Source organism: Pipistrellus hanaki, assembly GCF_964339955.1.
Source record: "Pipistrellus hanaki genome assembly, chromosome: 10".
In the NCBI taxonomy this organism is placed as follows: Eukaryota; Metazoa; Chordata; class Mammalia; order Chiroptera; family Vespertilionidae; genus Pipistrellus; species Pipistrellus hanaki.
This window is the reverse complement of record NC_140512.1, coordinates 55,259,631-55,285,271: the sequence shown is the minus strand read 5'-3', so window position 1 is coordinate 55,285,271 and position 25,641 is coordinate 55,259,631. Positions and strand designations below refer to the sequence as shown.

Genomic DNA, 25,641 nt, shown 5'->3' with positions numbered 1-25,641 from the left:
GCACATCCTCAGTAGGAGGTGTGCAAGAGGCAGCTGGTCGATGTTTCTCCCTCATCGACGTTTCTAGCTCTCTATCTCTCTCCCTTCCTCTCTGAAAAATCAACAAAATATATATATAAAAAAAATCATTCTCTAAAATAAATATTTTGAACCCAATTTCAATGAGGAAAAGCTTATTTCTATAGCTGCCTGAGGGCAAACATGTGCTGAGCTGAAGCAGACAACCACAAAGACTTTCTGTGGTACCATGGCAGAACCAGCAGGCCACAAGGCTAGCCATGCTACATTTGGTTTACCAAGTGCTAACATGCTGCTAATGGAAGAGATCCAGCCACCAATTTACTAGATGATAAATTCGAGAATGTATCTGGTTACTTAACTGAGAGGGTCTTCTGTGTAGATAAAATATACAAAAAATCTGAACTCATCAGATTTATGTATGTTCTCATGGTAGTCTATGGGGATTTACATTTTTTAAAATATATTTTTATTGATTTCAGAGAGGGAGAGGGAGAGACAGAAACATCAAAAATGAGAATCATTGATTGGCTGCCTTCAGCATGCCCCCCCCACCCCCCACCCCCCGAAGCCTGAGCCCTCAATCCCGGGAATGTGCCCTGACTGGAATGGAACCACGACATCCTGGTTCATAGGTCAATGCTCACACCACTGAGCCATGCCAGCTGGGCATCTATGGGGATTTTTAAAAAGACAGAATAAGATCTCATGAAAAGAGTCATGCAGGCACAAAACAAAGCAACTCCTTCCTTACCCCTCTCAAAAGGAAGAACAATTAGTAGGAATTAATAAGAATTAGTAATTAGACAAAGAATTTTGTAATATATGATATGCCTAATCTCACTAGTGGAAGCATTACTGTTTATAAGTATTCTAAGCTGAAAATAGGTATTTCTGTTTTATGTGGGAAAGGACAATGTCAAAGATGTAGGGTACTAAACCCTGGAGGAACACCAGACACATTCTGCTAAGTGCCAGATTACCAATGAGAGGTATGTATCAATAGTTATGTAACGCCAACAGTTTAAAGCATTCCACCAATTTAGAAAATAATCTTGCATCCATTACCTCGATGTGGCTCCCTCTCCACAATGTATTTTAACTAAGAGATCTACAGAAGAAAATGAATGCAAATACTTAGACCAGAATGAAGAAAACAGGCTTTTGTTCATGAAAAACAATCCCTTTGTTGCCATGTCAATCTCAAAACACTTTCCACTTTACTTAGGTGGTTCTTTGGAGGTCATCTTAGTTCTCCCACTTACCACCCCTGCTTACCATAAACCATTGCAAGCTAAAAACATGGTAATAGGATTTGTTATTAACCTTCCAGAAATGAGGGCAGTTAATGTTTAATTAACTACTTGAGTATTCTTACAGTCATACTAAAACTCATTATTTAAGTTTTTAATTACTAGACAATAACTTAATTTGTCCTTAACATCAAAAAAGAGCACGGTAATTTCATGCAATTACAAGATAACTGGCTATGCATGGAGACTTGACTTATACACAGTGATCACATGCAAACAAAGAGAAAAATAAATCCATATAATCACAATTGAACTCTGAAACTATAGCCCCAAAGAAAGTAGAACAGCCCGGCTGGTGTGGCTCGGTGGTTGAGCATTGACTATGAACCAAGAGGTGACAATCTGATTCAGATTCAGAGCACATGCCTGGTCCATATCCCACGATCTCACAGCCTGGATCACTCCATGGTTTTAATCAATTTCTGCTAAGTTGTTCAAGAGACTCCATTTTCTAGGAATAGTTAATTAAATTCTTGGGCCTCATAGCCATACCACATCTGAATGTCTCCAAGCAGATAAAGGAAGTGGACGATGAAGCTAAGTACTGTTGAAGTCGTCAAATCCAAAACTCAGCCTATTTCTTCTTTATGTACAATAGCTGACATTTCTCCCAATGTACCTGGCCTGTCTCAGAGACCCATAACATCCAGCTATTCAAAGGATCATGTTTGTGATTCCAACATGGATGCATTAGTACTGTGTTTTCAAGCCTGTTCAAACAGTAGTTGTTGGCCAATCATCCATGCAGACAGACACATATATTTTTGTCTAACTACACTGAAAAGTCTAGAAACATAGTTAGAAAACACTAACTCAAAGCATTATTTTAAGATATTTACCTTCAGCCAAAATTTGCTTTGTTTGGAAAGATTCACAGGTTATCTAACTGAAAAGAGGGATGGAATAAATATTTCCAGCATGGGAAACTTACAGTCATTTAGCAGCTTAAATTCATTAGGCTACAGTTTAGTACTAGTAAATAAATAAATGGTTTAAAATTTTTCTAAATGTCTAGTGAAACTTTCTTTTGTCTTAACTCTAATCTCAAAATCCCTGAAGCATTCCTTTTGTTGCAGTCACTTTGTTATTGACTCTCCAAATGACCTAGGGGAAGTAATTTCCCAAAAAAAAAAAAAAAGAGTACCCAGTCCATTAGCTAGTAACCTAACGGTGAGAATTATAAAATGCCTGATTTTATAAGAAAAATGTCTTCCACCTTTCATGTCCACATTTTAATCTACAAAATAAATAATTTACCAAGTCAGTTGAGAAATTAGTAAAATGAAAGTTGGGAAGATAACCACAATCTGCAGGGGTCAAGTGTGCATGGCCCAGAAGGGTGGGAGGAAATTAGAGCTGTATTAGAGTGAAGGTACCTGAGCTTCCAAGAATTTGGGTTGGAAAGACAATTACAGATAAAATAAATTGGAGTAAAAAGGAAAACAAAAATAGAAAGGGGAACTTACAAAGCTACCTATGACTTAATGAACTTGGCTTCCATCAACCTTTAAAATTAGAGTTGTTTTTGAAACTGAAATCCAGATCCCCTTGGCTGCATTTTAAGTTTTCCAGAGCTTTTATCACTGCTGTCTGGAAAAGCAAGCAGGAAGGGATGTAAAAAAAAAAAAAAAATTTTTTTTTTTTAAATGGTATTATACAGGAAGCCAAAATAAATCAATTTTGTAACGGCATCTGCTACTTTTAATGTCACACGAGTAACAATAGAAACTTTATACTCAATAGATAACTTCATACTGATGACAAATATTTTTAGGAAATTAGCCAAATTACCCACTGTAATTAGTTCTCTTGCAAGGTTAAATAATATAAAATTAAAAATTACTGAGCAATTAAACTACAATTATACTAATTCAGAGTTCCTGAATAAGCAAACTGCATGTATACTTGGCAAGGAAAACCAGGATGAGAACAGGAGCAATGAGTGAAATGGACTACCAGAAATCCCATTTCTTTTTCAGGGATGGGGCGAATAGAGGACTAGACTTGCTATAAACATGAATGAATGCTGTTTATTTTCAAGGTATGGTAAGTATAAATTTGAAATTTCTACTGGGAATTGCTATTATGCTAAACATATGCATATCCTTTGCACAGTACATTACCTGAGGCAAAGTTAATTGCAGAAAATTTCCAAGTAACTCCATGCTCCTTACCAGATTGTACAGTAGAGGTGCTGGGTTGCCAGGCTAAGCATTTTTCTTTTCAGTTGAATGTGCTAATATGATACCTTTCTCATATCAGTTGTTTTATATTAAATTTTTTTGTTCTTTGAATAAATATTCTCTCGAGTTTACAGCAAAAATTAGAGTAATTCAGAATTCACCAATTTTGAATTAACCTTCAATGCCAGAAGCTTTAGCAACTTGTAATAAAAATTCAGTTTAGGCACAAGCCGGTTTGGCTCAGTGGTAGAGCGTCGGTCTGCGGACTGAAGGGTCCCAGGTTCGATTCCGGTCAAGGGCATGGGCATTGGTTGCGGGCACATCCCCGGTGGGGGGTGTGCAGGAGGCAGCTGGTCGATGTTTCTCTCTCATCGGCGTTTCTAGCTCTCTATCTCTCTCCCTTCTTCTCTGTAAAAAATCAATAAAATATATTTAAAAAAAAAATTCAGTTTAAGATCTCAAGATCAGGTAAGTCTGAAAGAAACAAGGTAGCCCTGGCCAGGTAGCTCAGTCAGTTAGACTTCTGTCCTGTGTCTCTCTCTCCTCTTTCTTTCTAAAATGGATAAAAATAAAGTAAAAGAAACAAGGTAATTTGAACCAGCCCTTTCTACCCGGACTTTGATATAAATTGTATTTATCTGCTTCTAAAACTTTTTATGAAAGAAAACTTAAGTTTAAATAAAATTATAAAATTTTCTTGAGGAATAGTTTGTGTGTGAGCAAAATATCAAGAACAATTCTCCCATGCACAATATACTTTGGACTATATTCTAAATATATTTCTTCTGATTTCCTGCACTTACCTGTAATGTTAGTATATCCATGCTCTTGTATCATGGAACATTTAATGATAATTCACACTCATGTAATACAAAAATAAAAGTTCACTTTGACCAAGAAGGTTTAATTCATGTTACTTATTAAATACTTTACAAGGTAATACAAGAACATGTTCTAGCATTTTACAGACGTGATGAAATCTTAGTCATGTTGGCCTTCTGCTTTTTTTCTTTTTTTAAAATATATTTTTATTGATTTTAGAGAGGAAGGGAGAAATAGAGATAGAAACACTAATGAGAGAGACACATTCATCAGCTGTCTCCTGCACAACCCCCCCCACTGGAGATCAAGCACACAATCTGGGCATGTGCCCTGATTGGGAATCAAACCCAGGATCTTTTATTCCATAGATGATGCTCAATCGACTGAGCTACACCAGCCGGGCTGGCCTTCTGCTTTAAAATGTGTCCTGAACCTCTTACATTTGACATACACTGGTGGGAATGTAAAATGGTAAAACCACTTTGGAAAACAATATGTCAGTACCTCAAAAGATTTAACAGTTACAGAAATTCTATCCAGTAATTTTGCCTGTAGGTAAAACACCCAAGGGAAATGAAAACATATGTCCACATTGAAATTTGTGCACAAATATTCCTAACAACCAAAAAGTAAAAGCAACCCAAATGTCCGTCATCTGACAAATAGATAAAAATATGATATGCTTTGAAAAGGAATGAAGTACTAATACCTGTTACAACAAAGATGAATCATGAAGAGATGATATGAAATGGGGAAAAGGGAGCTGGTCACAAAAGACCACATATAATTCTATTTATAAGGAATGCTCAGGATAGGCAAATCTAGAGAGACAATAAGTAGATCAGTTGTTGCTAGACCTAGGAGGATAAAGGGGTAATAGTTAAGAGTAACGGGTTTCTTTTTGAGGTGATAAAAATGTTTTATAATGAGAATGTAGTAATAACTGCAAATATACTAAACCTATCAAATCACACATTATAAATGGGTGAATTTTATGTATGTAAATTATAATTCAATAAGGCTGTTATTATAAAAATAATCAGTTCTGAGATGTGAGGTGCTTGAGAATTAGCAAACCTCTTCCACAAAGGTTATTAGGTTAATAGTGAAAGAATTAGTTAAATTAACGTCCAGTTTACTTTATTGTAAATGGAACCAGCTTACAGTATTTTGTTATGTACATTTCTAAAAATGTGAATGCAGTTTAAGAAAAGACGTCATTACATCAGATATTCCAGGCAGCCTGCCATGAGACATTTTTACAAAAAAAAAAAAAAAAAATTAAAAAAAATCTTAAAAGGAATCCATTTAATCAACCTTATATGTTCTTTCTTGTCACTTCTTTTCTGTATAAGCTGTAATTTCCTAAAAACTCTTGTTAAACAGTACTGGGCACTATTTTAGACATGTGTGTATACATGTGTGCACATAAAATCCCTGCTCCCATGGAGCTTACAATCTAATAGAACAAAATAGCCAATAAACAATGCTGGTGTGAAAGACAGATTTTTGAAACCGAGTGCTGTGCTATGATGGCTATTGTTTTAGAGGGAGTGGTCAGGGAAAAAGGCTTCTCTAAGAGATGATGTCTGAGGTGAGAAAAGTACCAGCCACACAAAGATTAGAGAAGAACTCTAGACAGAACAGATAATTCTTTTAAAAAAAATATTTTTATTGATTTCAGAGAGGAAGAGAGAGGGAGAGAGAGAAAAACATTAATGATGAGGAAGAATCATTGATCTGCTGCTTCCTGCATGCCCCACAATGAGGACTGAGCCCGCTATCCAGGCATATGCCTTGGACCAGAATCAAACCCAGAACCCTTCAGTCCGCAGGCTGACGGTCTATCCACTGAGCCAAACTGGCTAGGGCCAGATAATTCTTAAATAGCACAATTAGGAGAAAAAAGGACTAACTGTGCACTGCTGGTAAGCAACTTTCCTCTGTGATTCTCATGTTCCATCCTTGTATAAGTGTGTCTGGCAAGGTTCTCACAGATTGTGGCCAGAAAATGATGTCTTAGATACCTTAAACCTTTAAAAAGTCTCACAACTCTTCAACAAGAGGCGGCCATCCCTTGTTAACCCCAACCTGAAGTGATCTTTCCTCCCTCTTCTTGCATCTCTCAGCAATTGTTTCTGCCACTCATCCTTTCAAATGCATGAGTGTTAGGAGTGCCAGGACTTTAAGACAAATCAGACATACACACCTTAAACAAAAATTAAGGCAGGAAAGAATTTAGTAGTTCAAAAAACATAGGCATAACAACAAACACAAAGTAAATGCAGGGCTATAAGATGTAAGAGTGGCCAGAGGTTACTGCCAGCCTGAGCATCAGGGGAAGCTTATGGGGTTAGGGCAGGAGAGCAGGGAGAGTCTGTGATGTCTGAGGACTCGGTATGTGGGGGAATAAACATACTAATTTGTTGTATTCCAAATTAACTTTAAATATATTTTAAAATATTTTTAGCTCCCCAATCAAGTTACAAGCTAAGGGAGAGAAGGCCTGACACTCCTTATATTTCTCTGTGATATTTAGAATAGTATTTTGCAATGCTAAATTAGGGAATTCATTGTTGATTCACTGTACATAGATGTCAAGTTCAGCACTAATGGTAAAGCTAAATTATTATTTGCTTCATTAGCAAGAGTTAGGCCTTTGAAACGGATGGTACCCCAAACCTCTTAATACCTCATATCATTTAATGTTTTTCTAAAGAAAAAAAAAAAATTACAGATAAACATGTATACAATGTACTTCTGAATACACACAGATATGCAAACATTTTAATATGAATCTCTATGTCTGCATATGTATATCACTATACCTTAATTTCAGAATCACACAAGATTATTTTAAACTTCTGCTAACCCAAAGTTTGAACTTGAGAAAAAATTTTTCTCACTGATCAAAACTCTCCCATCCAGGACTTCAAAATCCCTTCCCATTCCCAACAAAGCATCTTAAATCAGAGAGGAAAAGCCAAACAACATTTTTTTAAGGCAGTGTCTCAACATCTCTAAAAATATTCCATGGCCAAACTCACCATAGAGAGCTGTCCAAGTTTGATTAATTACATCTAGACACACAGTTCCTGACCTGAAACAGATGGAAAGAATGGCATTTTTTTAAAAATTAGAAAGTTAGTTGCATGTATCTGGCAACTAATTTTATTTATCAAGAAAAATACTTTTAATAGATCATTAAAAAAAAAAATCCCAATTGGGGAAAGTATGAAGAAAATCAGAATATAATACAGAGTGCGGCAAAAGTAGGTTTAGAGTTGTGAGTATGCAAAACAGAGTTTATTCTTGTATTATTATTTACTGATTATTGTATTATTTTCCATACAAACAACTATAAATCTATTTTGTCCCACCCTGTATTCAACGTCTTAAGTGTCTCTGTACAGATTGAAAGGGAAAAACAATAGCTATACCATGGAGAAACCAACACCTGAGCCGGTGATATGAATTAACACTGGTAACCAGGGGCAGACAGACCTATATGCCTCTGAATAGGATACCCTGAGGAGGACACAATCTCACTTTGTGGTTTTCTGGCCTTAAGTGCATATTCTGAATGTAACAGTAAGAAGATGTCAAACAAACCCAAATGGAGGTATAGTTGTCTTATAAAATAACTGGTCTATATTCTTTAATAATGTCAATTTTATAAAAAGCTGAGGAACTGTTCCAGATTAAAGTAGTATAAAGAAACATGACAACTAAATGTAATACATGAGCTTAGATTGGATCCCTTACTAAATGGGGGAAAAAAAAAAAAGGAAACAAAAGCTCTAAAAAGTACATTGTGAGAATATGGCAATAGATTAAAAGTACTGCTACATTAATATTCAATTCCTGAGTCAGAGGACTATATTGCACTTACACAAGAGACTATCCTTGTTGTTAAGATGAGTGATACATAGAAGTATTAAAGGACAATGGGGCATGATGCATGGATACAACCTACTCACACAGTGTTCAGAATACCCCACATGTATGTGTATGTATGTATGTGCACAAAATATCAAAATTCAGTGCCATGACAGGGAAAAAATGAAGAATAAATAATTATGTATTCTAAACATCACTGAAGTAACAAAATAGGAGGCACGGGTATCAAATTTAAAATATCACTTATATTAGAAGAAAATAAAGGGGTAATTAAGATTCAATCACAGAAATGAAACTAGTCATGTCTGCTTTACTCTCATGAACTGAGAAATACTTGAAAGGGGTGAAAATAATAAATCTGTATATTAAACACAGATCTTTGAATTGTGTCTAACAGAGATTGGAGATGTGGCACATTCATGACAATGGAAAAACTAAGCAGTCCAATAGAATTTGAACTAAGTGGTTTAGAATATCATATCCCTGGGACTGTATAGTCTAAGTGACCATTCAGATAGTCCTATCTGCTGATAAAATCCAAAAAGATAACTGAAGCCTCTGTATAACGAAGAGAGAGATGAACTCTAATCAAGAGCAGTTGCTGCTAAGATTTAAACATTTTTAAAGTTACTTACGCTTCATCAATGTTGGGATGGAAAATTTTATTCATGAATCCTGTAAAAAGAGATGTTAATTAGCAGCAAAAAGTACCCAGAGAACAATTAAAGTATTTCTGTATCAGAAACATTTTCAGATTGGGAAAAGGTAATGATACTCAGAACTCATTACCTTTCAATCTTAGATCTTTGAATATGATAAGACTATCTTCTCCTTACAATAGCATTTACTTAAAATACACGAGAGTTCTATTTTTAAAATGCGCAAACTCAGAGCAATGCAGCCTCTTACACAAAATGATCATTAAAAGAAACTGTTTTCAGAGTTATGAAGTTACTTGCCAAGAAAATTGATAGTCTTAAATGGTTTATAACTAGTGTCCTGATAAAAGTTAAGAAAGCTACTCTGACTTCCCTCCCCCAAGTTTTATTGTTCAATCTCTAAATTAGGAGGTTCTGCATTTGAACACTTTCAAAAGCTGTTACTGGTATCGCTCTGCTACACAGTGTGCGGAACATGAATGAAACTGTTGAAATGCTAAAGGAGTGCCGCTTCCAAACCACAAAGGATTTCATAAGATCGGTGACCAAAATGTTTCCTTTAACTTTAGTCTACTCATTCCAGGAAACCCAATTTTGATTAAAATTGGGGCAACCAAGGAATGAGGCAAGGAGTTAAAAAAATTCTGTAAGATAGCTAGATCTGTCAGGGATCCAAGTTTTCTTTTCTTCCTTTCTTTTCTTTTTTTAAAATTTATGCCTAGAAAAACAAGTATGGACTTAACAAATATATTGATGTTTCAATTACAAGAAGAAATGAATTTTTGTAATGTAAAACTGGTGATTTAATCAGCCTGTTATATATGCAGATGGCAATATTCTAAAACAGATCCAATGTCAAAGCTGTCATTTTACCAACCTTATCACTTCATTTCCTTTTAAAACTTCCTATTGCATTTCACTTTCAAAAAATTGAAATTCCTTACTAAAGTGACCATCTCCATTTCCTACTCCCACTCTCTCATACCCCCTCACATGGTCTCACTTTCCTTTATTCAAAATATATTTGGTCAACGCCTATGTTTCAGGCACTGTGGTTGTGTAGGGTACAAAATAAGTAAGACTACACTATTCTCAAGGAGGTGGCTGTAGCAGCGGAATAAGAGACATGAAGAAATAGCTGAAATGTGTGCACAGAGCCGATACAGTCAGGGAAGAGGAAGCTGTCAGAAAAGATGCAGAGAAGTGGCATCAGAGGAAAACCCTGAAGGATGAGTCATGACAGAGGATATCTCAGAAAAATCTAAGAAACTTCTTTAGACTTAGAAAGGGGGGATACTACACAAAATCCTAGATATGCCAGTCTTTGCTTGCTCTAGCCACTCCAAGTATTAGTCATGCTTCTAATTTTTTTAACCCTTTGTGTTGAAATAGCTTAATGTTTTATCTCCTACTATTAAGAGAACCCATGCAATGTTTAAATTACTCTGATGTAGAAAAAAAAAAAGCCGTATGTCCATTTACAATTTCATATTAATTTTTCATTATGGAAATGAAAGAGGTTTCAAAGTCTAGATTTAAGAGTTATGTGCTTATGAATAGATTATACTATAGCCAATGGAAATGCTCATGTTTTAATGGTAAGAGGAGAAAAAGCAGGATACAAATCTACATGACCCTAGAAAAACACTAATATATGTGTTCAAGAAGACCTATGAGGATTATTTGTTGCAGCATCCTACCTAATAAAAGAGTAATATGCAAATTAACCACAACTCTGCTCAAGCCATGCCCAACAGCCACACCCACCAACCAATCAGAGCGAGTATGCAAATTAACCCCAACCAAAATGGCTGCAGCCACAGAGAGCAGTTGAGAGGCTAGGGTTGCCCCCGGCAACGGAGGAAGCAAAGCTTTCCACCTGCCCTGGCTGGCCTAGGCCTCCACTCAAGAATACAAAGTTTTAATTATAGAAGATACATAAAACCAAACAGAAATAGCGGCAGCCAGAGTGAGCAGAGGGCTTGGCTCTGCTCGAGGCTACAAAGTTTCAATTGTAGAAGGTAAATAAATTCTAGATACCAGGGCCTCCACTTGGGTTGCCGGAGGGCGTGGCTGGCCTGCAAACCACCACAGGCCCCTCGCCCAGGCCATCCCACGTCCCAAAGGAACCCCCACCCTGATCCGGGACACCCTTCAGGGCAAACCAGCTGGCCTCCACCCATGCACCAGGCCTCTATCCTATCTAATAAAAGAGTAATATGCAGATTGACCATCACTCCAACACACAAGAGGCTGCCCCCATGTGGTCAAATATCCTGCCCCCATGTAGACACAAGATGGCCAGCAGGGGAGGGCAGTTGGGAGGCACCAGGTCTGCAAGGGAGGGCAGTTGAGAAGGACCAGGTCTGCAAGGGAGGGCAGTTAGAGGCAGTCAAGCCTGCAGGGGAGGGCAGTTAGGGGTGGCCAGGCCGGCAGAGAAGGGAAGTTAGGGGCAAACAGGCTGGCAGGGGAGCAGTTAGACATCAATCAGGCTGGCATGGGAGTGGTTAAGGGGTGACCAGGCTGGCAGGCAGAAGTGGTTAGGGGCAATCAGGAAGGCAGGCAGGCAAGCAGTTGGGAGCCAGCAGTCCTGGATTGTGAGAGGGATGTCCGACTGCCCATTTAGGGCAGTTTAACATCCCTAGAGGGGTCCCAGATTGGAGAGGGTGCAGGCTGGGCTGAGGGACACCCCCACATCCAGTGCACAAATTTCATGCAGCGGGCCTCTAGTTATTTATAAAAGCTAAGAAACAAATGTAATCCCATCAAAAGGAATTTTAGAAACTGTGGTATATTCATAGACTGGGAGTCCTATACAGCCAAGGTAATGAGCTAAATCAGTAAGTAGCAACTTGGATAGATTCAAACCTGAGAGGGAAAATAGTTGCAGAATGATATATTTACAGCATAACACCGTTTAAAGAAACTAAAACAAAGCAATGCTACATATTCTCTATGGTAACAAGTATGGAAACAGTACTGGACCAATATATATAATTTAAAAATTAAACTAAATAAAAAAAAGAAGGCGACTCAGAATAGGAATGCTGGGGTGGGGACTGCTATTTTGAATAGGACAGTCAGGGAGGGCCTTACAGAGAAGCTGACTTAATTTGATGGAGGTGAGGGAGGCTCATTCGTTATCTAGGAGGAAGAGTGTTCACACAGCACCAATAGCCAAGTGCAAAGTGCACCAGGAGTTTGCCTGGGTGTTAGGAGACCAGCAAAGGAAGTAAGTAGTAAAACTAAAGTGGAGTGAATAAAGGACAAAAGACCAGTCGTAAGATCAGAGAGGTGATGCGTATTTGTGGGCCTTTTAAGGATGCTGGTTTTCACTGAGTAAGGTGGGAAGCCTGCTGGGTAAAGAATGATGGGGAATAGCAGATCCCAAGATTGAATGAAGCTTCGACAACTTATGTCACAGGAAACTTCAAAAGTATACGTCAAGAACACAGCTATGATGAAAGACCTCTACGTGCTTATCAACACTGTCTCTGAAAGGTTAAGGTGCCTCCCTCCTTGTACAAGACCTGGAAATTACATTTGGAATCAATACAGTTTCCACATTGTTTTCAATTAAATCTAGATTTTTTGACTTGGTTGAGTCCAAGAGTACATAACAGAGAGGGCCAAAAAGGACTTAGTAAACATATTCTTAAGTAATAAATGGTCGTTGGAGCCCAGTCCCTTGCGCCCCTACTAAGTATAAAACACTGTCTGAGACAGGCAGAATCAGACTAGAAAGAGAAAAGCACTAACAGAGATTTGGGTCTAGTCCCAACTCTGCTGTTAACAGCAGGCCTTGGGCAGGTCACGTCACTTCTGTGGGCCTGTTTCTCTACCTGCAAAGAGAAGTAGCTAGACTATATAATCTCTACAATATCCAATATTATTCTGTTTGTAAAGGGACTCTCAGCTCTAAAAATGTAAGATTTAATAACAATGGCTAGAGTCCTGAATACAGAAAACTTAAGGGGAAATGTCCAGAGATTAAGTCCTTAAAGAAAATTTATTCTATAAGACACATTTTTAGGAACAGAAGTATTGTGGAGAATACAAAGCTACCAACATGCTAAAATACCACCAAGAGACACAAAATCTGCTGACTATTCCAAAGTAGGCAGAACAGGGTTTATTACCTGGCCCCAGAGGAACAAGCACAGCCAGACCAACCAACTCTAACAATTTCCAGACTACAGTGCTCTCTTCCTATCCAGGGCTTCTCAATTGTTAGAAAAATACCCAGAGCGAATAACTGGAAGTGAGCATATATATCTCTTGCACATTTGTGCTCAGAAAAAGCCATTTACATTCTGGATAATGTGGGCAACAATGGAACTTTTGGACGAGGAAGGGAGCAGATGAGAATGAACAGGCTAGGAATTCAGAGAAGGAACATTCTCAGGGCTGAGCATGTTTGCCCTGGCATGTTCTCTTTCCTTTTGGCAATGCGAACACCACACTAATGAATACATCTGCAACAAGAGAACTTTCCCAACACTTGTTTCCATTCAACCAGGAACTATTTTGAAGATATTTTAAGAGAATATATTTTGAAAACTGCTTTTATGGAAACATGATAAGTGGACACAACAAGTCATTTTAATCTACAAGATTTAAGGTTTTAGTCATTACTAGATATTTTCTAATTATGTATTTCAATGATTTAACAACATAAAATTTAGAACTTTTTTGTTTTAAATCTTTTGGACAATTATTCTCTGGCATGACTCAAGGACTTGTGAAAAAGGGGATAATAAAACAAATGTTTAACTAAAAAGCTCACCACCTCTTTTTTTCTTTTAGCAAAAGAGAATCAGGTGATTTATAATTCTGGTGGGGAAATGCAAATCATGCTTAGTTGATACAAAACTACATATTTAAAAAAATAATTGCATAGATTATTAAAATAGAAAATATTTTGGTTTGTTTCACTCTAACACTCAACTGCTCTAGAATAACAAATCTCTTGGCCCATAGGCTAATAGGCAGAGAAAGTAAATAACATTGTGCCCAGTCATGCTGAAGAACTGTTTTTCATTTCAGCCTGTTTCTGAGTTAATCTCAAGAGAGGATCTGTACAAAGTTGCACATACTTTCAAGTAACTTCTGATATTGGGGTCAATATGTAAATAAAAGAGGCAAAGACTCATTGTATTTTTCACCTTTGCTTCCTTTACTTGTGAGGATATTTTTAATGATTGAATTTGTGGATAGAATGAAATACTACCTAGGGCCAGTCATCTATCCAGAAATTTCCTTTAGAATAATCTTCAAAATATGAGAGATCAAACGAGTGACTCATGAAACAAAGTAAACCAACTTTAAGGTAATAGGTGAAAAAGTGTCAAAGGCAAAAAAACGATAGCTCTCTCCCAAGGATAAAATGAGCCTGGACTGCAGATGGTTGAGGCAGCTGTGGCTGATGCAATTTAATTATAACCTTATAAAGTCCTGTGAGAAACAAGTAAATACATTAAATTATTCTGATATTCCATCTTCAGGACAAACGCCCACATTAAGGAGATCATTCAGAATAAGACTGATTAATTCTATTTTTAAAAGTAGGTATAATTATTTAAAATATAATTAAAGATTGAATCTTATCTCGCCTATCAGTATATCAGACTATAGACTCTTTAAGGGCAATAACCTGGATCTCCATTCCCCGCATGCAGGAAGAGGTGATTAGAGTTGGGGACGCTGCCAGTTGCACTAGCGACACTGCCAGCTCTGTGCATTACTGCACAGTTGATAGATTATCATCTTACCTCAGACAGCCAGGCCCAGCCCATGGCAGCCTGCACCCGAGTAGAAGTCTCTTCAGAGAGCTGAGCCTTCCCTACTCAGGAGAGATGGACCTGGACCGGTCTCTTCTTGGGTGAGGAGCCAAGCAAGAAGCTCCCTCTCAATGCCCTGTGTCATGGGAACTTCTGAACTGATCCTGTGTGTGTTCAGGAGATCTAAACTCAACAAGGGGTCCTCTTTTCTGTTTCTTCCTTTCTCTCTGATAATATGGAGTCTGAGGAATGGGCTGGGTGGATAAGAAAAGGTCATTTATAACTAAGAAAAGGTGAAGTGTTATCCTTCAACAGCATAACCCTTCTACCAACCTAGCATTTTACCAAAACCTGCACCCTTAAACCTACTCTTCTGTATTTTCATTTAAGACGATTGTAATCACTTTCCTGTTTCCATAGCTTATCTTTCACTTTCCTAGTCATTCATATAACCATACTGAGTCAGGCAGTATTTATTTTATTTTCATGGACAGAGAAAGTAAAATATAAAAGACACTGGACTTCAAATTTTGAGACCCAATTCCAACTCTCTGCCACTCATATTAAACAAAAATATTAGTGGTGGGGAAAAAAACCCACAAAGTCGCCAAAACCGGTTTGGCTCAGTGGTGGAGCAGTCTGTGGACTGAAGGGTCCCAGGTTCGATTCCGGTTGGGGGTGTGTGGAAGGCAGCTGGTCGATGTTTCTCTCTCATCGACGTTTTTAGCTCTCTATCTCTCTCCCTTCCTCTCTGTAAAAAAATCAATAAAAAATATTTTAAAAAAAACAAAAACAAAAACAAAAACAAAAAAACCCCACAAAGTCATGGTGGTTAAAAAATCAGATGCCATCTAGACCGCCTAAGTTCCCCTCTATGCACTTTGGGCAAGTTAGCGTTACTCAACCTCTACCTTTCTATTTCCTTAATCATAATGCTAAGTTAAATAATGGTATCCACACATAATAGGTCTGTCATGAAGGTTAAATGAATTAATATATGTATAGCATTTGTCCAATAAATGGTACACAGTAAGCACTCAGTAATATTATAGTTTAATGAGCTCAAGCAAGTAATTTCCTCTCATTTTCCTCATGGTAAAAATAAAAATACTACTTCTACATACCCATACATCTCTTAATCCTGTAGGAATTGTAAAGAGTAGTAGAGGATATTTTGATTATAGGACACTGGGTTTCCTATAGCCCTATCACACTGAAAATGGAAAAGTACAGTTGTTCTACTAATTATTATTAAGAAGACTATTCTGGTTGCATTTTTTTGGGAGGGGGGGTTTGGGAGGGAAAGAACACTAGCCTGGAGGCCAGAAAGCAGGCTCTACAACTAGTTAGTTTATATATCCTCCACCTTCCTGAGCCTCATTTTTACCATCCTTAAGGTGAAGCAGCTGTATGGTATAATCTCTGGAGTTCCTTCAAGCAATATGGTTTTCACCAGCATCAGGAATATAAACAAATCTTAAATTGTGTGAAAAAGCTTTTCAAAGGGAACTAGGACATTATTCTGACTTGTTTTTATTGTTTCTGACTTGTTTTTAAAAGAATTTCACTTTAACCAAAGAAAAAGGAAGCCAAGAGTACATGTACCAACCGTAAAGTGGAAGGAATGGATTTAATGCAAAAAAGATGACAGAATAACCAAGTCAAAAGCTAGAGGTCTCCTACTTTAGTTAAAGCAGGGGCTAACCTAAACAGCAAGTTAGATGGAATTTTTATATAACAAATGGAGAGTATATAATATTGCAAAATTAAAACTGACATAAGCCAGATTCAAGAAGGAAGTGGACACATCTCACAGAAGCGAGCATGTGAAAGGCAAGGCTACCCTTAGAGGTGGACTGGAGGAGGTGAAAACATTCAAGATGTGTCCTGGGAGTATGAATGAGATAGAAGGAAGGTCACTGAGGGAAATCTAACTACTATTTTTACTCTGGCTAATAATAAGCTGAATTGAGATATTATAGATCACTAACAGAAAGTTTTCTTTAATAGGGTCAATCAGACCACTGGTTTCTTCTGTCCCTGAACACCCAGCCTCCAAGTCTCCCCCCACTCCCCCCCAATTCCTGTCATTTTAAGTGAGATTATCACCTTTACAGACTACACTCCAGACACCCTGGCTTCTCAGTCAGTTCCTTAAGTTTCTCCTCAGTGACCTTCCTTCTATCTCATTCATACTCCCCGGACACATCTTGAATGTTTTCATCTCCACAAACAGTCTCACCTCCCAACTCACAAATTCAGACACCCCCTTTCCCACCAGTCTCCAATCTCTGTCAAAGAGCTTCCCATCCTATCAGCAATTCTTTCATTTGTGAACTCTAATCCATTGGTCCTCCCTTTTCTTCCTACCTATCAGCCCTATCTTTCTCCTTTCTCCTTTCCTCAGCTTAAGATTTAAGAGCCATCACCATCACCATTCTCTAACAATCCTTTGCAAAAATCCCTGACCTTCTCTCCAAATGCCATGTACAGGGGGTGGAAACCAAACATTCACATCCTCTAAACAGACTTGAGGATGCCACTAAGGAGGCATTTATTCATTTACTCAACAAATACAGCTGACCCTTGAACATTGTGGGTTTGAACTGTACAGATCCACTTATACGGGAAGTTTTTCAGTTGACCTATGCAGGTCAAACGGCACTGTTCAAGGGGCAACTCCTTGGTTGGAAACCCGCAGATACAAAGGGCCAACCTTATACGTGATTTTCAACTGTACAGGCAGTTAGCACACCTAACTCTGCATTGTTCAAGGGTCAACTGTATTCTTCTACAGAACAGGTACTATATCAGATTCTGAGACAGAGAAAAGAGCTTGTTAGTAAAACAAACTCAGAGACAGTCTACATGGAGTCTTTATGGGTTGACAAGGGAGAGAGATATAAGTAAACAAATGTAACACCTTTGGCCCAGCTGACATGGCTCAGTGGGTGAGCATCAACCTATGAACCAGAAGGTCACAGGTTCACAGGGCACATGCCCAGGTTTTGAACTTGATCCCCAGTAGGGGACATGCAGGAGGTAGACAATCAATGATTCTCTCTCATCATTGATGTTTCTATCTTTCACTCCCTCTACCTTCCTCTCTGAAATCAATTTAAAAAAAAATTAAAACACAAAAAGTATGCTCAGCCCAGCTGGTGTTGCTCAGTGGTTGAGCATCAACCTATGAACCGGGAGGTCATGGTTCAATTTCTGGTCAGGGCAGGCTACAGGGGTCAATGGGAGAAAAAAAGGGGGACATATGTAATACTTTTAACAATGAAGATTTTAAAACAAATAAACAAACAAAAATAAACAAAACCTCCTTTATATCTTCCTATTTGTATCATGCACATTTGTATGATTTCCTTAATATAGTCATATTTTTTCAAAGCAATGTATATCTACAAGGAAGTTTCTTCTCAGCTTTGGCCTCTTGATCCAAAACTCTGGTCCAAACTACTAGTATCTCTACTCTTTCTCTATATCAGTCAAGTGACCATTAAAATATGCTTAAAATCTTTCCATGGCCGAAACCGGTTTGGCTCAGTGGATAGAGCGTTGGCCTGTGGATTGAAAGGTCCCAGGTTCGATTCCAGTCAAGGGCATGTACATGGGTTGCGGGCACATCCCCAGTAGGGGGTGTGCAGGAGGCAGCTGGTCGATCTTTCTCTCTCATCGATGTTTCTAACTATCTGTCCCTCTCTCTTCCTCTCTGTGAAAAGTCAATAAAATATATTTTAAAAAAAATCTTTCCATGGCTTTCCCATTTCATTAAAAATAAAACTCAACCCTTTAACCTGGCCTTAAAAGCCCTAGGAGACCGTTCTTTCCTATCTCACTCTTTCCCCAGCCTCCCAGCCTCAATTCTCTTCCATGAGAATGCTAATCACCTGTCTGCCTCTCAGGGCCTTTGTCCTCACAAATTATTTTGCCAGGAATGCTCTCATCCCTGACTTTGGAGGACCAGTGCTGGCTTTTTCCCCCCTTTTCCATTTAAACCTCAGCTTGAACTTACTTTGTCAGAGAGGCCCTTTCTGAATACCTAATCTAAGGTAACTATTATGTCAATTCTATTGTATTATGTCCATTCTCTGCATAAAGCTATTAGACATTTAAAATTTTGCTTTATCTTCTCCCACCCCCCAAAAAATAATTTTTAAGTGTCAAGGAAGCAATCTTTTCACTTTTGTATCCAGAGCACTTAGAATAATGCCCTGCACACAGTTGGTATCCCATAAATTTGTGGAGCTAATTAAAACAAATGATGTTAAGATGTATCAATTTTCTGAGAAAGTAGGTTCTGCCTCAGCTGCCCGATATAATCATTTTAAAAATCCATCCTGAAAAACTTCATTTTCAAAACATCAATAAAAAGAGCTTTTGCCAATTTTTACATTCTCGTAGCATTATCTAAAGTTTTTAATAAAACTTCCCTATTAGAAATTTGTTTCTCTCTATTGGAATTCAAAAGCTATAGATCACTAGCAGAGTAGCAATTATTTAACTGTTTGAAACAGGAACTAAATTCAAACCCAAGCTCATGAAAGTAGAGAACTATACAGGTGACCTTAATGGAATTGTGCTTTCTCAGTCTAAGAATTCATTCTGTTTGTGGAAATACAGTGGTCCAAGTAGGTCTTTATTAAATGACTAATCCAGCCAGGACCAGTTTGGCTCGTCGGCCTGAGGACTGAAAGGTCCCAGGTTCGATTCTGGTCAAGGGCATGTACCTTGGGGGGTGTGCAGGAGGCAGCTGGTCGATGTTTCTCTCTCATCGACGTTTCTAACTCTTTGTCCCTCTCAATTCCTCTCTGTGTAAAATCAATAAAATATATTAAAAAAAAAAAAAAAGACTAATCCAAAACCTCTCATGAATGACACACTCCTCTAATCTAATTTCTTGTCCATCCCTGACTAAACTTAAGTTACTCAAACTAGTTCCTGAAGGAATATAATGTTTCCACCTACAAAGACACAAAGTAAAATGGTAAATATTCTAAACTCCATAGTTTAGTTTAGTTTACACCATATTATAAAACTCCATTCTAAAGATATTGTGAGGTAATTTCTGGCCATAGTGAAATAAAAATGACAATGCCAGAAGAGTATGCCATTTGGGCAATAAAGAAGGTTTAATCAGCCCAGCCAGTGTTGGCTCAGTGGTTGAGGATCGACCTATGAAGCAAGGGATGGGGGTAGCATAGGGTCTGTAGGAGGCAACCAATCAATGATTCTTCTCTCATCACTGGTGTTTCTATCTCTCCCTCTGAAATCAACAAAAATTTATTTTTTTTAAATAGGTTAAATTGCTTCCCTGAATTGCTGGCATAAGGAAAAAGAATATGATGTAATGATTATTAGAGCATCTTTTAAATAAGAACCTATGGCGGCCCTGGTTGATGTTGCTCAGTTGGTAGAAGCACTGTCCTGTACACTGGAAGGTCGAGGATTCAATTCCCAGTCAGAACACATATCAGTAGCTGATTAATGTGTCTCACATCGGTGTCTGTCTCTGTCTCTCTCTCCCTTTTCAACCCTCTCTCTAGAAATCAGTGTAAATGTCCTCAGTGAAGAATTAGAAAAACAAACAAACAAACAAACGAAAAAAACCTACAGCAGATTGGGAGATTTAGAAAAGGACTCTGACATGTTATTGAATCTAGTTTCCCTTGGAATAGGATGACCTAAACCATCCTAATTAAAATGAAAATCTGACCTAATTGTGAAGGCCATAGTATAGCGCCATATAGTATTTTATCTATTATTATTGCCTATAACTTTTTCACTTTGTCTCCATTTACTCAGTGGGCTTGGCTAGTCTAGCTCTTTCTACATGCTACTGACATCAAATTCCACTGCAGAATGAGTGGAGGTTTTTCCTGGCCATTCTAATCAGCATTTAGCAAAGCATTAAGTGGTCCCTCCAGAATCCTGTTCTCAACCAACCATTCCTCTACACGCTCAGCTTTGGTATCATCAAATTGCAGTCCAGACACACAGCCTGCAGTACACACAGCCTGCTCCTAGGCGAGGCTGTTTCTCACTGTTAATATAGAGATACACATAGACAGTACTTAAAAAAGTTAGTTTCTAGACTTGTTAGCTGGATCTTACAACATAGTTTCTATTAAAAAAAAAAAAAAAAAAAAAGTATAAATAGTGACCAAGTGCCCAGGCTGGGCATAAGGTTATTTACAAAAAATTCTAAAATACTCTATAGTTCTATCCGAAATTAGTAGAATGCAATTCTGTTACTATATTAGCCAGTAATAATTTAAAAATAAGGTTAAATGACAGCTTAACTCTCTTAAATGCAAGTGTTTAAGTAAAGTAGGTATGATCTGATGAAGACTACGGTATATCCTGGAGGGGTCTTCAAGACCTTTAGATGCTAAAAAACAAATCTACTATTTAATGTCTATATTTTATTAGAAGACATATTTTATTTTCCCTCAATTTTAATAAAAGTAGTACTGTTGTTATTGTTAGCAATGTACAGGGGGCCTTTTTAGTTCAAATGAAGAGAAAAATTGAGCAATGGGGAAAACAAGTGGAGCAGTCAGACTGGAGAGAGAAGTAGTAAGAACCTGGAGACAACAGCCCAAGAGATGGGAAAAGGTAAGCAAAGACAGGAGTAAAGAACAGTTAAGTGTAAAAGTGTAAAGATAGTACATAACATGGAGTAAGCTAAACTACAGTCAGAAAGACAAAGGAAAGAAAACAGTATTTACACTTATGCACATACACCATTAACATTGAAAGGAAAAAGAAAGGAGGCTGGTGAGAAACGGTGTATGTGTATGTGTGTGTGAAGGAGGGTTGTGGGGGAGCAATAGGTCCTTAGCAAGCCACCAGGTGGGAATTCTGGCCACAGAGAGCTTGATGGCTTTCTAGAGTAGAAGACAAGAAAAGTGTAGGCTCATACAAGGATGCAGACAGGATACTAAAAAGACATGTATTTGCCATATGTTTAAAAACATTTACTTTTAGGATAAAAAGGAATTTGTAGAATATTTGGAAATTTACAGAAAAAATGTCTTTAATATACTTAATATTTTGTCATTCATACTTGGGATTTGCACGGAAAAAAAGTTACACTATATAAAGTTACATATTTTTCTGTGTACCTTTAAAGATGTGTTAAAACATGAGTAAAGGCTGTAAAACACTTGGTTCATTAGGCCGTATCATAATTTAACTGTTGTCAACTGGGTCATTTAGGTTGCTTCCAACTTTTTTTTAAAAAACAACACTGCAATGTACATATTCTTGCACATTAATCTTAGAATACATCTCTGAATATTTCCTTTAGATTTATTTTTAAGTAAAATGACCCAAAAGATATAAAATCTTTATTGATCAATATGTCCGGCTAGGTTGACTACATCTCATACCTTTTACCAATAACATCTAACCTGTCAATTTGATAAGTCATATATTCTCTCATTAATAAATCTGCGTTATGTGGATTAGACATAAAACCATTTTATACCCTATGCTTATTGGTTATTTATTTTTATAAATAATTGCTCTACATTGCCCTCTTTATGAAATCACTTCTTTACTTCACCCCCACAGCAACTGCAAGTCTGTCTTGTCTTTGGTAAAAACTTTCTCATACTACAATAGATGAGCACATCTGTAATGGCTGAAAACTGTGACTCTGAAGTATGGAATATGGCAGTCTCTTAGCAACTTCTTCGCATAGGACAAAATCTTCATGGACTGAAAATTACTTGGGGTCTTGAAAGAGTACGTCTAAAGATGTCATGTGCACTTCTACATCTCTGAAGCTTTGTAAAAACTATATTCTCAACACATATCTCCTCTATACACTCTCTCTCCTTCAATGGCATGCTGTAACCAAAACATATGCAACATTTTATTTATTGATTTATTTTATTTATATTGATGTATTGATATATTCCCTCCCTAACTAGAGAAAACCTTAAACCTTCCCAATTATCCAGTAGAATTGCAAACATCTTGAGTATTTTATACATTAGTCAATATCAAGCATGCAGAGTTCACTTAATTATAATATCTCATTTTCTACAAGAGGAAGCAACAGTTCAGATGGTATCATTCTCATGGTCAAGGGAAAGCAGGGCCAGAAGCACTCCACTGACCAATCACACTCTCCTAAAGCTCTAGCACTGCTAAGCATTTTAGGAATGTTTCTGAATGAGAAAGATAAAAGTGAACTTTCAAATAAATCAGAACTGAAAGAATCAACGATGATTTATTTCAAAGCAGTCAACTCAGGAAAACTAAACAAATATTTCAATGATGTCTAAAGTGATTAAAGGAGTTTTATAATTTCTCTTTGAAAACTCCCATAGGGTCAGTTTATAAAAAAATCATAATCCTTAAACTTAAGTCAATTTTATAATCATACATAATTTTTTTACTCCAATTAATGATACTCAGTTTTCCCATTCACCTTCTCTGGGATTAAATGACCTTTAGTCATTTCAAAAATTTATATCCAGCTTCAAAGCATCAAGATTTGCCATCACTTACAATATTCAAAGAGAAAGTAAAATTCCAAAAGATGAGCTTAAGATGTTTGGAACAATGATGGCATTGTAAGAGTAAATTCATAACCTCCCAAAGTGTCTATTTATATTCCTTTTCTTTCCAAAGAGGATTTGAGGTAGCTTTATTACTATTTTGAAAAAAACATTTAAAGATGCAAATTGTTTAAAAACAGGACATTTTTAGTTATACCTCATAAAATCATGTAAACACTGAAAACTCTATCAAATTATGTCTGGAGAACATCCTAAAGATAAGTATGCCAAATTATATGGAATATATATTTAAATATGCAGAAAAATGTTTGAAAGTACATACACCAGAAAGTAAATGATGATATCCAGTGAGGAATAGGATTATGAGACATTTTAATTTTTGCTCATTTGGACTTTCTTACATTCCTGTTATGGATATCGAGCATTTATACAATTAAAAATTATATATATACACATAATTATATATATACACATATATATGCTTATATATAAATATAAAACAAAAAAGCATATATACATATATCTTTTTAAATTCCAAGATCTAGGTTATCAAGGAGGCTTAATCTAAATTTATACATCTTAATATATAAGAGCTCAAAATTTGGCACAGGAAGGAGTGTATGCCTGCCTAGATCCTATAAGAGGCAGGGTTTATAAAGAACATTGATGTTGGGTTTTTCTTATCTCCTTGCCCTTCTGTATAATTCTAAAACTATCTATATTACTTGAAAAGGAAGCCTTGCTTATTCTAGTGAGCCACTCCCCCTTGAAGTGTTTAAAGCACATTCCAACAGTAATTACATTGTTGATGACCTGAAAATGGGTCACCCCACACAACTGATTAAAACTCTCTTATGCAATCTTTCTTTGGAGAAACAAGGACAGCTTGTACAAATATTTCAACTACATCTACTTCCTTAAGAGAAGATGGTACACTTTGTAGGTATTACAAAGTTCTAAAAGCATACAGAAAGGCAAAGGAAAAATTATAAGGTTAAATTAGCCTAGTCATTTGTCTCAACCAATTTCACATTACATTATTAATATAAGAAAGTGCATAGGTTTCTGCTACATTGTTAGTTAATAAATTAACAATGTCTAAAGTATAGATATTTTCATTTGAAAGTTATAATGAAGCAACTGTATTACCTGAAAAAGTATGAAAAAGTAAGACAAGATTTGAGAAATAATTACATTTCTATAGGATATATGTAATTGCATTTCTATAGATTCACTGTTCATTTCCACAGGTATACTGTTTCTTTTCTGATTAAGAATATAGGGTAACAAAACTAGATTTAGCATGCCAATTTTTAGTCTAAGTAAATAGGTCTAAGTAAATTTATGAAATGTCTTTAAATGAATTTATATGGTTTGGAATTCTGTTTGTACAAGTTTAAAGATCACATCACTCAACTGCATAAGGGTTTAAAATATCTACATACAGAAACACCCTAAAGTCAAGAGGTAAATGGGGGACAGGGTAGCACAACATGATAGAAAAGCTGTCCCAAACTGAGTGGAACCTACTACCCTAGAATGGACTGGGACAGGGCTGTTGCCAACCACATAGACAGGAACGCAGACACCCTGACTGTCTCAAAGACTCAACACCTCACAGCTTCCTCCTACTTCACCATTTGATAACTGAAGCTTAGAGACCCTGGTAGCAATGGGGATGCTTCCAACTCAATTATCCACAAAGTACTTCTTCTCAATTACTAAATTTAGAAAACTCACCCAAGAGAGCATAAGAGGAAATCACTAGTTTGAACACTCACAGTTCCTAGATTGAGAAGAAATGAGATACTTTGTAGTATTTTTATAGCATAAAGCTCTAAAGCATATAAAGTAGCTAGATGTCAGGGGAGAGGCTGCTGCATTTAACTGAGAATTAGTCTGTGACAATCCTAACTTTCCTGCATTATTTATCCTAGGCAGAATTGTGGGGGCTTAGAATCAAAGCATAAAGCTCAGAATGCCTTTGATCTACCTCTTTTAAAAACCCTATTGTTGGGGCAGGGGAATGTGTCTAATCTCCTATTAGTTCCAAAGACAAGCCCACAGCAGCACCAAGATGTTTTAACTCAGGCAATTCTGAACATGAGGCTTGGTGTGACTGTCAGAGAATGTTCAATATATTCCAATTTTATTTCCTCCCGTTCTTAAAATTGGACAATGTTTTAGAGTATTTTTAAATAATCTGCCAAAACCGATTTGGCTCAGTGGATAGAGTGTCGGCCTGTGGACTGAAAGGTTCCGATTCAATTCCAGTCAAGGGCATGTACCTTGGTTGCAGGCACATCCCCAGTTGGGGGTGTGCAGGAGGCAGCTGATCGATGATTCTCTCTCATCAATGTTTTTAACTCTCTATCCCTCTCTCTTCCTCTCTGTAAAAAATCAATAAAATATATTTAAAAAAAATA

At 37.1% G+C, this 25,641-nt stretch overlaps 1 protein-coding gene across 2 annotated transcripts in view; it reads right to left on the bottom strand.

The window, feature by feature from the left end:
• The window catches only part of UBE2H (ubiquitin conjugating enzyme E2 H), a 99,311-nt gene that overhangs the window by 15,822 nt on the left and 57,848 nt on the right, over positions 1 to 25,641 (bottom strand). The window contains exons 4-5 of one of the 2 annotated variants that reach the window (XM_084897663.1): positions 8,872 to 8,911; positions 7,384 to 7,436 (exon numbers count right to left, since the gene is read on the bottom strand). The exons of the other annotated variant lie outside the window; for it this stretch is intronic. Of the exons in view, the coding sequence (XP_084753789.1) occupies positions 7,384 to 7,436; positions 8,872 to 8,911 (93 nt within the window). The remainder of the gene's footprint in view (positions 1 to 7,383; positions 7,437 to 8,871; positions 8,912 to 25,641) is intronic. 2 annotated transcript variants of the gene reach the window in all.